The sequence below is a fragment of the Xyrauchen texanus genome, chromosome 4 (assembly GCF_025860055.1).
Source record: "Xyrauchen texanus isolate HMW12.3.18 chromosome 4, RBS_HiC_50CHRs, whole genome shotgun sequence".
NCBI lineage: Eukaryota > Metazoa > Chordata > Actinopteri > Cypriniformes > Catostomidae > Xyrauchen > Xyrauchen texanus.
This window is the reverse complement of record NC_068279.1, coordinates 24,712,754-24,726,748: the sequence shown is the minus strand read 5'-3', so window position 1 is coordinate 24,726,748 and position 13,995 is coordinate 24,712,754. Positions and strand designations below refer to the sequence as shown.

General features: G+C 36.8%; 1 protein-coding gene across 7 annotated transcripts in view; it reads left to right on the top strand.

Annotated features, from left to right (window-relative positions):
* Nucleotides 1–13,995, top strand: part of LOC127640414 (rho guanine nucleotide exchange factor 28-like) — a 102,405-nt gene that overhangs the window by 56,757 nt on the left and 31,653 nt on the right. For 3 of the 7 annotated variants that reach the window (XM_052122972.1, XM_052122963.1, XM_052123015.1), the window contains 13 exons: nt 1,582–1,682; nt 2,457–2,767; nt 3,248–3,455; nt 3,941–4,055; nt 5,284–5,370; nt 7,327–7,369; nt 7,863–7,964; nt 8,719–8,842; nt 9,588–9,723; nt 9,958–10,013; nt 12,681–12,741; nt 12,900–13,032; nt 13,305–13,423. In XM_052122972.1, coding sequence (XP_051978932.1) covers nt 1,582–1,682; nt 2,457–2,767; nt 3,248–3,455; nt 3,941–4,055; nt 5,284–5,370; nt 7,327–7,369; nt 7,863–7,964; nt 8,719–8,842; nt 9,588–9,723; nt 9,958–10,013; nt 12,681–12,741; nt 12,900–13,032; nt 13,305–13,423 — 1,596 coding nt within the window. The remainder of the gene's footprint in view (nt 1–1,581; nt 1,683–2,456; nt 2,768–3,247; nt 3,456–3,940; nt 4,056–5,283; nt 5,371–7,326; nt 7,370–7,862; nt 7,965–8,718; nt 8,843–9,587; nt 9,724–9,957; nt 10,014–12,680; nt 12,742–12,899; nt 13,033–13,304; nt 13,424–13,995) is intronic. The other 4 variants (XM_052122983.1, XM_052122991.1, XM_052123000.1 and 1 more) reach the window with 4 other exon arrangements.

The window sequence follows — 13,995 nt, the reverse complement described above, 5'->3', positions numbered from 1 at the left end:
ATCAGGTGAGTCCTCTATCTGTTACAGAAAATAGTTTATTTTCTTATCAAGAAAATACAGTTAGAACAGATGCACTGAGTTATATCTTGGTTAACGATAAACAAAATCTGACAGGATATTCCTCAGATTCAAAAACACTACCAAGTTAAATTCTACCATGTATTGCAGTTAGCATGTAGACTAATTGGCACTGACCATTCATGAATTTCTGACTGCAATAGGTAGATCACAGTCTTTCTTCATCATCATCATTATTATTATTATCAATATTATTCTTATTCTTATTCTTATTAATGCCTCCAGTGTCTATCTTCTGCTTGCTCACGATTCACAGTTAAACATCACCAGCTAACATTTATGGGTGATCCTATGTTTATGTTTAAGGACGTTTTGAATGAAAAAATAAATAAATAAATGAAAATAAACAACTAAAATATTGTTTTAAAGAGTAGATCGAAGTGTCTTGATTTACTTATTCCTACTTAATATGAATTTAGATTTTTTACATTTGCCAGTATTTGTCCCTCATCCCTATTTTTGATCTGTTCTTTACAATACATTTATAATAAGCATAAAAATCAGATAAATTATTGATTGCACTTTCCCCGAAGAACTTAATAACATTTTCAATTAATTTGGTATTCATATGTGCAATCTTGATTTATTTTTAACAAAGAAAAAAAAAGAAATGTTGTCCCAATTGCTGTTGTCACTACAACATGAAAGAATTTCAGAGAACAATTTTAGAGTGTCAACTGATGTTAAGATGAAAATGAGAAGTAACTAAATTTTCGACTGTAGGCGTCCCATGTACCCAGAATACTGGCCGTTAGGCGGGGGGATTTGTCATTTCTCCTCTTCTATTCCTGCTTCCACGAAAACGATCGACAGACAGTCGGATGGCGAAATTAGGGCGCACATATGACTAATTTTATCTATCCTTGCTAACATGAATTTCATGTGGGTCTTCCCTTTAAATGCTTCTTTATATGTCGGGTCCTAGGAAAATCACTGCATCTTCAAAAATGGAAGGTAGCCTCTAAATTGCACTGAACTGTAATGTTTCCCTTTTCTCCAATGAAGAGACAAGAATGTCAGATCTTCCACAAAAATTATCGTATTCCTTCAGTGGCCACTACGATGAAACGGCCCTAAATTGTTTGACCTTGTCTGTCTATAACTGCGTCTGGAGAGCGCAGTGTAAATGTGAGACATTGTTATTTGCACAAGCTACAGTAACTGCCGCCAGATTCACGAGTCACAAGAGAGAACCAGAAGAGATCTTGAGCGTGCATCTGATCATATCTGTATTCTGTATTGAAGCATGCAGTAGTCTTTATTTTACATTTTTATATTTTTATATTTTCATATATATATATATATTTTTTTTTTAAATCCTGCTAGTAATCACAATTTTCACCAAATGTAACTAATCTGAATATGATGCCGTTTTATGTAACTGTAACAGGTTACAGTTCCAAAATGTTTGTATCTGAATTACATAACACAGTTACATGTATTCCGTTACTATACACACACACACACATACATTCAAACACACTTTTTTTTTTATTTTAACAGAGAAGTTGTGTTCCTCTCCTGGTTCCTGCACCCCATTTCAACTTAATTCTTCAGAGGCAGCTGCCGTCAGGCTCACAGCCATGCTCAGAGTCTCCACTAAGGTCAGACACAACACATATCGCTGCTCGCTCAGAATGCCAGATCTACAGACACTCAGCTATTACATTTTTCATCTAAATCCCACATCCTCCCTTTAACCTCCTTTGATTTAGCACCATTATCTTTTGATTGATCTCTGTGAAAGTCTTTGGGAAAGTCTTTATTTGGTCTGGGCACTTGCATACTGTAGCCTGGCCCCTCAGTCACAATTCTTCTTCTGCCACGTTTTTGCCAAAAAAAAATTGTGGCTTGACATTATTAAAGATGTGCTACTAGGATTGTACCAGCAGAATATACGAGACATCAAACTTTGCATTTAAATTCTCAGACCCAGTAACAAAAGAACCATGGCTTTAGTGAGTTTGATTATATTAAATCACTTTATTACTCAGCTCTTTGGAATGCATGATGCTGATTGGTCAGTCGTGGGATTCCACAGTCAAACATTTTTTTATAATGACTACTAAACTGTATGCAACGAATCTCATACACTGTGCTAGCTTCATGTCTCTCAGCACTGTCTGTTTCTTCTCGCATAATAAAATAATTTCAACTAAAATCAATACTTATGTCCTTTTATTTATTACTTGATAAGTAAACATGTATTAAATGGGATAAAGTACAATCACACTGTCTTTATGGCTAAATAAATCCCTTTAGGATGAAACAAGATTTGACCCTGATTACCCTGTCTGGGTTTATTGTACATTATCCATTATATACTGCCATTTTGCTAGTACATAAAAATGAATATTTGTGTTCTCTTTCTAATTTAGGATGATGAGCTCAATATGAAATACTCTGTGTCTGGGGTCACAGAGGACAGTTCTGGGACAGATAGTAAGGTGGGGCAAATGTCAGATACGGGGGTCTTGCCACCAGGGGCATTGGATATGCCCACACCTATTAAGGATGAAGAAGGGCAGGGGGGAAGGCATCCTACCTCTCGTTCTTTCTCTCCACCACTTTTGCCATTCTCCCCCTCATCTCCAGCAAAGCTGGTGCTGGATCGACTCATGCGTGCCTGCCGACCTGTTGAAATGACCTATAACAGTTCAAGCTCCCCTACAGACTCATGTGACCTAAGGTAAGCCTGCTAATGTTAATGTCTATTTTAAGTGTTGGTGGGTCAGTTCAGTTCAGAAGGTGTTTTCATAATTAAAAAGGTGCTTTCAGAATCCTTACATGACCTGATCCTATTTTCGCAGCAGAATGTTGTTAGTAAAGATTCTGTTTTAAATGTAACAAAACAAAGAGCAATTGTACAAGGCCTGTAAAACAATAATAATAAAAAACATTTTATCTGGCCCTGTTTGCTGCATGCAGATGCCCTATAAAGCATGATGTTTTGCAATTCTCTACTTCCCATTAGTAATGTGTAAGCCCAGACAGGCATCATATAAATTCAAGTCAATGTGAAAAAAGATTCTTCTGCACAAAGACTTGGAGTGTGGGTAATTGTGGGTAAATATGTGGGTAATTGTGCCACACAAAATGTATTACAATAATGTATTACAATGGTTAAGTGATGCTAGTCTTACTCAAAGTGGTTGTTGCGAATTTTTAGAAGTCCTATCCTCTCTCTAAGCCCAAGTCTGGTAGCCTTGGAAATGGACAGTGAAGAGGATGATGATGACATTTTAATGAAGAAACCCCTCCCCCAGACTCACCCTGAGGTTAAAAACAGTGGAGATGTTAAGTTAAACCCCACCCCTGGCCTTACCTGCACCCGTTCACACTCCGCCTCCTCTGCCTGTAACTCCACCACAGCAAAGGTACCACACCCACTTTAACAGAACCACAGAACCTGCAGTTGCACAGACATTTCACCTTTCTTTAAAGGTGCGCTCAGTAATTTTTTTCCTCATGAACAATTTTAACTCCTAAAGACATGAATTGTAATTTTGCAATATATGTAGGGAATCATGGCCACTCACATTAAAATGAAGACTCCCATCATATCAGCAACCTTATAAAAGCTGTTTTATTCTGGAGAGGGTCCGCACATGCTGGCTGCAATGTTAGAATCACATGACCAGCCAAATACTACTCACTTAATCTCAGTAACCATCCTGTTGTCAGTGTAAGTCCAAGATGACACAAAGACAAAAGTTACTGAGTGCACCTTTAACATGAATCATCAGTACAGTGAAACAGACCTTCCGTGAACATTGTTGCTTTTACCATCATGGCTGACGTTTTGAGCATTTTGAGGATGCCAGTGTTCATGGGTAAAATTGTTTATTATTTTTATTCTCAGGATGTTGAGCAGGGTATCCGTCTACGTTCATATTCCTACACCTCCCCCAAAATCAGCCTGCTGCCTCCGCGATTCAGTAGGGATGCCCACCCTCCACCCACCGACCTCAACCAGGGTCAGATCCTCTAAACTTTCTCCCTTCACCTCTCACCTTACCTGTGTAGATTAGGTGCTGTATGTTAACCAAAAACAACCTAGTGCTGTACTACCATAAAAAGCCAAAATTCAGTTATTACGCCAATACTGAAAATGAGTAAAATGGCTTTAAATTTTTTTTTATTATCCAGCGAACTGTGGACTGCAACTGCAGTCTCACTGTTTTCTTTGAATCAGACCAGATTTTGGTTATAACTCAGTTTTGACTAAATGTGTAGTGAGATTAGCTTCAAGGATTCTATCAAAGATACAATAAATATCATCTTTATCCAACAAATTATAGTATTAACAGATAATCACAGATGTGAACAAGTGAAGTTAAAATGAGACATTCCTATCACATATCAAGCCTCTGAAAGCAGCATCTTTTTCTTCTCATTTCATTTTATATGTCTAAACAAAGAGGTTAAAGCATCTCTTATATTTACAGTCTAATCTGTTTTAAACACTGATAAGATTTGTAGAGATTATATGTAGGATTGATTTGAAACCCAGTTAAAATATGATAACTTTCTCAGTGTTTTTTTATTACAGTGAGCATTTATTTTTATAATTCCTCAATGTGTTACATGGAAAGTAATCTAATTTACCATTACCATGTGATCTCTTTTGATCTATTGTGTTATGTTTCTTTTAAAAGGGTATAACTACAAAATATCTCCCAGTAATTACCAGTTTCTGTGGCAATTACTGCCTCTAAATGACATTAGACTTTATCATTATGCTTGTTCTATTACATTCTGTTCAGTGTTTTCCTTCCAACACCAAATGTAATTAGAAATGTCTTTATGGTCATAAAATAATTTATGGAAGCAAACAAAGGTTAATAGCCTGCATGTTTAATAGTCACTAACAAACCTGTAGTGAAGATACATACACTACTAACAGATATTTGGAGTGTGGACAACCATGTCTCAAAGCCAAGCCAGTTGCCCTACCTAGACAGCATTTTTGGGCATGTTTGAAAATTTGGTTTGGAGATTTGTGCTTCTTGTTTATTTTTGGGATGAAAGAAACTTTATGAATAGAGGATAAAATCACCAACATATTGGCTCATTCATATCTCAATCAATATTTTATCCAAAGACTTCCAGTTAAACCTAGACTAGCACACACTCCCTTCTCTGTGCCAGTATTTGTGTGTAGAGTAGTGAGTAGCTATGTGTAATGTCCGCTGTGTCCTGTAGATGGCGCCCTCTCCAGCAGCAGTGGCAGCAGGTCTCTCCTACAGGCACTGTCTCTGTCTAAATCTCTGTCTCTGCTCAACCCTGTTAGTAAGTACAGCCATGGCAGCACGCCTGCTTGCTCACTTGGTTGCTTGCCTGCTCGCCCACCAGTTACAACGCACGCTACCAACAACAATGCACATCACTGCTCATAAAACTGCTATGTGTGTTTATGAGAGAAAGTGTATTATTAAAAAATGAATAAGTGTCCCCATGTGTCCTGGAAAACCTGGAATTTTGCAATGCAGCTTTCTAGTCATGGAAAATTAGAAATATACCTAAATGCCATGTGAATTAATTATTTGTCCTGAAAAATATTTTAGTATAATAGAACTGTTTGACTGTTTTGCTAAAAAGCCTTTTTTTTATATGCACTAAAAAATAGGTTAACAATCGGGACTTGGAATAGGAGTAAAATACACAAATTTGTATTGTTTTGATGCTGCTGGCTGCTGTGCATTGTGAAACATCGTCAATGGTTAACTGTCACGAACGAATCCCTGGCACATACTTTCTCTGCTCATCTGCTGTTGTATTGATCTAGTAAAAAATAAGATTTTTTATTCCAGCATTGCTGTTATGTTAACCACAAAAACATTTGAGTTATAAACTTTAGACAACGATAGTGGTTGGACCACTGATTTATTTTATTTTGAGTAGATAGTGTGGTGATTTGGCCTTCAAACCTTGGGATGTGAATTAATTTGCAATAATTCAATGATCAGAGTCTGCTTATACCGTGGTTACCACATGTAGTATATGGAAGACACGGGCAGAATCTAGTCATAAAAATGCCTTGGCTAATAAACACACAATGTCATAGAATATGACATGTTTTGATGAAAATGAATGTTTGAATGCACAATTAATCAAATAAAAATTACGATATGTCCTAGTGTCATAATTAATCTGCAAAAGTCTGTGATGTAATATAATAAATATATAATCTGCAAGTAATGCATGCTTCAAAATGAAAGTGTGATGCTAGCTGCTTATATAGTAAAAACACCTTATCATGATCATCATGTGCACTCTTGTGTGTGTGAGATGACAGAGAGCAAAGCACTTGGAATTGCGCAGCACATACAGACTATGTATTTATTTAAATCACAGCTTCTCTGGGATTAATCACACTGGGCCATGTAGCAAACTGTTTATCTGGAGGTGAGAAACTACCGTCCAAAATACATCAAAACGCCAAAATGTTTCTTTATGATTCTCAAAAAAGCCACCTCTAAGTGGCCTTAAAGTGATAGCTCACCCAAAAATGTAAATTCGCTCATCATTTACTCACCTCATGCCATCCCAGATGTATATGACCTTCTTTCTTCAGCATAACACAAACAAAGATTTTTAGAAGAATATCTCAGCTCTGTAGCAATGCAGTTGAATGGGAGCCAACATTTTTAAGCTCCATAAATTATATAAAGGAAACATAAAAGTTATCCATAAGACACCAGTAGTTATATCCATATCTTCTGAAGTAATATGATAGATGTGTGTGAAAAGAAGATAATTATTATTACAAAAGAAGAAAGATGTAATGGTAAAAGTGAAAGAGGAGAGTGATAGTAAAAATGGATTTAAATATTGATCTGTTTCTCACCCACACCTATCATAATGCTTTAAAAGATATGGATTTATCCACTGGAGTCATATGTGTTACTTTTATGCTGTCTGTATAGGTTTTTTGAGCTTCAAAGTTCTGTCCTTCATTCAATATATAAAGATATTTTTCTAAAAATCTTTATTTGTGTTCAGCAGAAGAAAGAATGTCATACACAACTGGGATGGCATGAGGGAAATAAGAAAGGGATGGGTCACCCCAAAATGAACATTATGTGATCCTTTACTCATCCTCATGTTGTTCCAAACCTGTATAACTGAATAAATGATGACAGAATTAAAATTTATCATTTAACAGAACTGATTTAAATGATAAAATCCACAAAGACATATTAGTGTATAATATTTATGTCAACTTTAGTTTTCTCTCCTCCACAGAACACCGTGCCTGCAGCATGTCAGAGCAGCCTCAAGAGAAAAGGTAATGCAGACCTTTATAAACTGGGGTCATGTCCCCTGATTCGTCCATTAGGTATTAATCAGAGAATTACAAAAAGTTGTGCGGTGTCTCTGATGACAGGGTTGCCAGGCGACAGAGTGCTTCCTGTTGATTTGAAGGTTATGGTGCCTTTTTCAGGTGCTAACCTTTTAAAGTAAATGGCTGCAGTGGGAGAATTTTGATGGAGATCATAAACATTAATGATAATGTATATTGTTCAGTAGGGAGCACCTTGTCTGTTGTAATGGACTTCCTTTATCATCATAATAGCCATATCTTTCAACTTATTTCCAGGTGGTATTTTAAAATGTCCCCCTTTCTTTCACCCATTTTTTACTGCAAAACACAATAGTGACACAAGGGACTGTGTGTGTGTGTGTGTGCATTTGTGGGCGTTTGTGTGCGTGCGTGTGTGTGTGTGTGTGTTTTGTTCGCACCCTATAAACACTCCGTGTGCTGTACTGTACCTCTATAGGGAGTTAAGGTTCCGTAGGCGTGCTCAGTCGGCTGATGATGAGACCAGTGAAGAGCTGGCTGACTCCCTTCAACACCTCACACTCTCCGAATTCCTCAAAGAGTATGTCAGTACAGCGCCCCTAGCTCCAAAACACCAACCACACCCTTGGCATGACCCTCTTAATAACCTAACCTATATGTATTTCCCCCAAAGGCCTCTAACTGTAAAATCCAAAATGCACTGTCATCCACTGGCATGAAGTCACGTCTGATGCTTTTTAAGTTTCGTGAATTAACTCCAAATGGTGATGTTGCTTCACTGTTGACTAAAATATGTTATAACACTTAAACCCTGCTGTAAAGACCAGTGTAGTTGTTCAACAGTTAATGATATGTTTTGGATACTGGTCAGTAAGCACAGAGCTTAGCTAGTTTAACCATGTTTTGCTGGTGAACAGCTTGGCTGTTCGGGTCCAACAGTTAGACCAGCACCAAACCAGAACTACCTAGCATAAATCAGCCTAGACCAGCATGGAAAGTAATACTGATCTTTTCAGCAGGGAAGCTTGTGTGTTTGTGTTCTAGCTGTGTTTTTCTGTCCTTGTTTTAAAACTCACCTCCCACCAAACAAAGGTTTGTAATCAGGTATGTATGAAATGCAGAGAATGTTCCCACTGCTCAGGTGGTATGCCCTAGTTATGGAACGGAGGGTGATGACTAATTATCCATTTCCCTAGCTAGGAAAAGAAAGCATGACTTACCCTGAAAAAATTACATTAATGAAACTACCCAACCTCTGTATCATGGTCAGCTGGTACGGTACAGGGCAAGTGTTTGTGATTATGATGTGAACCATGTGATAAATTGTGTTTCAGGATTGAGGAAGAGGAATGGGACAAATATATCATCCCTTCCAAGATTGAGTCTGAAAAATACAAAGTCAGTCGCACGTTTAGTTTCATCAAGAGCCGGATGTATAGCACTCGCAACAAGAACAAGGTAAACACTGTGAATTTAACACAGACCACACATTCTGAAACTTCCACCCTATCTTTTAGAAGAAAATGGTTCTTTAGTGCCGTTTCAGTTGGGCTATATACTGTATATCAAACATAAAATAATACTCAGGGTTCCCACTGTCATGGAAAACCTAGAATTATCAGGGAATTTTAGAAATTGTGATTTCCAAGCCTGGAAAACTCATGGAAATTATTAAAATCTTAAAAAGTAATGGAAATTTGATAGTAAATATACAACTTTCTAGTTATGGCACAGCTCTAAAAAAAAAAAAATGTTAAAAATTAAATCACCTAGAAATGGCTCTTTTTAAGTGAAATCTCTGGAAATGACTTTAAAATGCAGTAATCACAAAATGACTGGTAAAGTTGTGGAAATTCATTGCTAAAAAATACTGTACCAGTTCTTCTTCACTGTGTCCATTTAATAACCATCCAATGGTTAGGAAGGAGAACAAAGAAAAGAGGGAAAGACTGACCATTAGGCCCCAAAACAACCAGAAGACTTCCTTTTGATCAATAAACCTCCTTTCACATTTAAATCTTTTACCAGTGCCAAACTCTCCCGCAGCCTTTTTTTGCCACTCAGGCATGTCAGACTTAGGCGAACTTCACAAGCCTAAAACTTGTTGAGATGAACATTTCGCGCTTCATGTACGATCATGGCAATGGGAACTTTGGTCTTGTGGACTATCAGTGATCTCATGGCGTTCCCTTGTTTCTTTAAGGGGAAAGGGAAGGAGAGAGAGACCAAAGACAAGCAAGTCAATGGACACCAGTTCTTAGCAGGATCTGTCCTGGGGTCAACACTTTGTGAGATCTGCAGCAAGCCAGCCAGTGGGAAGGAGGTCCTCCACTGCACATGTGAGTTCATTTTAATTGAAAACAAATATTCAAAAAACTGAAATCATAAATCTTTATTTTAGAAAAGACATGTTGAAAAACTTGTGGGTTTGAGATGAGTCATTCTATTTCTGTTTTGCATTTTGTAAAATGTTGGAAATCTGCCAGTTGAGTCTGTTAATTTTTTATGTGTGTATATCTATATAGTTTCTTTCAATGTGTTTTCTTATTGGTCTTCCTTAATGTTCCTCCTAGATTGTGCAGTGAGTGTCCATAAGGGCTGTAAAGACTCAACTACTCCATGCCTGAAGGTGGAATGTGTTCATGTTTGCACAATTAGTTTTAACAAAATCTAAGTTTGACCAATTGCCTGAGTTTAATATTTAAACTCACAGGTAATTTTGCCCATGTTTGGTCAGACACTGACATATATAATGTCATCTGTGACGAGTTCCAACAATACCATGCACAATGTAGGCAACAGTGTTTGGGAAGCTGCTTTCCAATCTACAAATATATTCACTATTAAAATTAGTTAAAATACCGTCAAGCTCCTCTTTTGAAAAAAATAGGTAGCTACACTACAAGATAATAATAATAAAAAAAAACAATATATATATATATATATATATATATATATATATATATATATATATATATATATATATATATATATATATATATATACACACACACACACACACACACACACACACATACATACTGGTTGCCAAAAGTTTGGAATAATGTACAGATTTGGCTCTTATGGAAATAATTTGGTACTTTTGTTCACCAAAGTGGCATTCAGCTGATCACAATGTAGAGTCAAGACATTAATAACTTGAGAAATTCCTATTACAATTTGAAAAAAAAAAAGAATAATGTCACTTAAACTACTTCAAAGAGTTCTCATGAAAAAATTCTTCACGTGCAGCAATGACAGCTTTGCAGATCCTTGGCATTCTAGCTGTCAGTTTATCCAGATACTCAGGTGACATTTCACCCCACGCTTCCTGTAGCACTTCCCATAAATGTGGCTGTCTTGTCAGGAAATTCTCACTCACCTTACAGTCTAGCTGATCCCACAAAAGCTCAATGGGGTTAAGATCCATAACACTCTTTTCCAATTATTCTTTGCTCACTATAACCTTTTCTTTTTGTTTTTCTGTTTCAAAAGTGCCCTTTTCTTTGCAATTCTTCCCATAAGGCCTGCACCGCCGAGTCTTCTCTTTACTGTTATACATTAATCTGGTGTTGAGCGGGTAGAATTCAATGAAGCTGTCAGCTGAGTAAATGTGAGGCATCTATTTCTCAAACTAGAGACTCTGATGTACTTATCCTCTTTAGTTGTACATCTGGCCTTTCACATCTCTTTCTGTTCTTGTTAGAGCCAGTTGTCCTTTGACTTTGAAGACTGTAGTGTACACTTTTGTAAGAAATCTTCAGTTGTTTTTGCAATTTCAAGCATTGTATAGCCTTCATTCCTCAAAACAATGATTGATTGACGAGTTTCTAGAGAAAGCTGTAAATTTTTTTCCATTTTTGACCTAATATTTAGACCATTGCACGTTGTGGCAACTCAAAAACAAACACAAAGACAATGTTAGATTCATTTAACAAACCAAATAGCTTTCAGCTGTATTTTATATAATGGCAAGTGATTTTCTAGTAACAAATGAGAAATTTAGCATGATTACTCAAGGATAAGGTGTAGGATTGATGGCTGCTGGAAATGGGGCCTGTCTAGATTTGATCAAAAATGACTTTTTTCATATAGTGATGGTGCTGTTTTTTACATCAGTAATGTCCTGACTACACTTTTTAATCAGTTGAATGCCACTTTGGTGAATTAAAGTAACAATTTCCTTCTGAAACAGCAAAATCTGTACATTATTCCAAACATTTGGCCACCAGTGTATATTATATATTTGGGCTGTCAATCGATTTAATTTTTTTATCAAATTAATTACATGGTGTTTCAGATTAATTAATCGCATTTACAAATATTTGGTGAGAAAGCCCCTCATAAAACAATAATTCAATATATAATGATGAAATAATTATACATAGTTCTCTTTAAATATTTAACAATTATATATATATATATATATATATATATATATATATATATATATATATATATATATATATATAATTATTAAATATTTATATATATATATATATTATAAAACATATTCAGATAATTAAAATGCATTACATTCTTGTGGCAGAAGAGTTAATCATAAATAAGACAATACAAAAAGCGGCTTTAAAATACAATGTATTGTTTACTACCATATTATTGAACATAAGTCAATCATTGACATACAGTTCACAGCAATCCATTTCACAAGTGAATTTGTCAATCAGTTTGAGATTTATTATGAGGGCTTGTTTAGAGCCCGTCAATTTACATCTGCATCAGACATGCTTGTGTAGTGTCTCGGGTCCGTCGCATTATAAATATAAAATTTTTAGGTCACTGTGTCAAGTTAAATATAGTTTAATACTCAATCTTTAAACCTGAGATCCCTTAGTGCATATTTGCGCTACTTCAAGTGTTTTGAATGCAAGAACATAATGCATGTTTGTGGTGTTCTGCCTACTGAAGTGTTGTTTTCTTCACTGTATAAACTGTGCATTGCTCATACAGCTGAAAATTTACTTACTGCCCTCTGGAGTAAAGAGGTGGTACTACAAGCTTGCATTTCTCAGGAATCTTCCTTATTACGGACCGGGGGCATTGCGATTAATTGCGTTAATGTTTTTAACGCGTTATTTTTGTATAAAATTAATCGTACTGAACAACACCATTTTGAAAACAACTGAGCTACTGTCACACTACTTAAACATGTAGTTAATTTATAAGTGTCACTACTTTTAGTTGTTACTCCCCAATACATTTAGGCAATTAGCATGAAATAAGATGGAGTAACATGAAATTTAAAACATATTGATAATAACGATATGTTTAACAGAAACCTCATGACAAATCTTCTGTGACGGCAGTGAACAGCAGGACAGCCTCCCTCCCTCAAAGTAAGTTTGACCCACTTTATCAAAAATCCCACAGCAAAACGATACCATACCCACTTGCATCTCATTTACATGAGTCATCATTTCCTCCTTGGTAGTTTGGCAGGCACTTAGATTTCAGTATTGGTCTAACTTTTTTTGTACCACTCTCTCACATGTAGATTTTACTGTGCGTGAAAGTTCCTCCTCGTCCTCTCAGATGGCCACCTCTACCTCTCTTCCCGTGATGACATCACGAGACTCCTCTCCTCTTTCTTTCCCTTTGTCCAGAAGTGTGCCTACAGTCACTGGAAGGTCTGGCACTCTTTCTGGCCTATGTAATGTGATGTGCTATAAGAATTCACTTTTCCAAACCATTTCAAATATACCACAATAATTTTTTTTTTAACTGCTAATATTGACATTCTTTGCCAGTACTTTTGTTTAAGAGTAAAAACATTTGAGTGGGCATTTTTCCAACCAGAAAAGGAGAAGCTTCTAGAGTTTGCATTTTTTCAATGAGTGCAAGTGAGAGAGTGCAAGGTTACTTTGTGTTTTAACAAATATTTATAAAATTTTACCATCAGGCTTAGTGAGAGCCTGGAAGCGGATAATGAATCCTCCTCCTGGCGGAACCACATCCAATCAGAGGAGCTCCTCCAAACCATGGAATCTTCAACGTCCACAGACTCCTCCCTCATTGAAGGTAACTAAGAGCTAAAATAGTTTGTGTTTCTACCCCAAGCTTAACATATGCATGTGTAAATGTAGCAAGCTGGTACTTGATAGCTGTGCGTTGTGTAAAACCTCACTACCCTGGCCTCAAGAGGCGCACTTATGCTAGAGGCTGCAGCTAAAGCGGGTTTGAATCCTGCTCGGAACAGGTCAAGCAGGACCTGCTACAGTGGTGCCGTGACCTGGTTGGGAGTGAGGTTTCGGGGGGTGAGTGTAACGGGTGCCAGCTCATACGATATAGCTGTGCGATATGTGTAAACCTCACTCCCCTGGCCTCAAGAGGTGCACCAGGGAGTGACGCTAGCGGCTGTAGCCTTTAGCCTCCTCGTCAGCAGCCGCCTCCCATGCTGGCTAACCACGGTTTGAATCCCACTCGGAACGAGTCGAGCAGGACCAGTTAAACACACGTAGTACTCTTAAGAAAGCCACTTGGATATTGTTTAGTTTTTTGTTCCATCATTGAACTTATATTCAAAGTTTCTAAAGAGCTGAGTGGACACTTTAAGAATATTTAAGGCTGAAAGTATTTTCCTGTGTGTCACA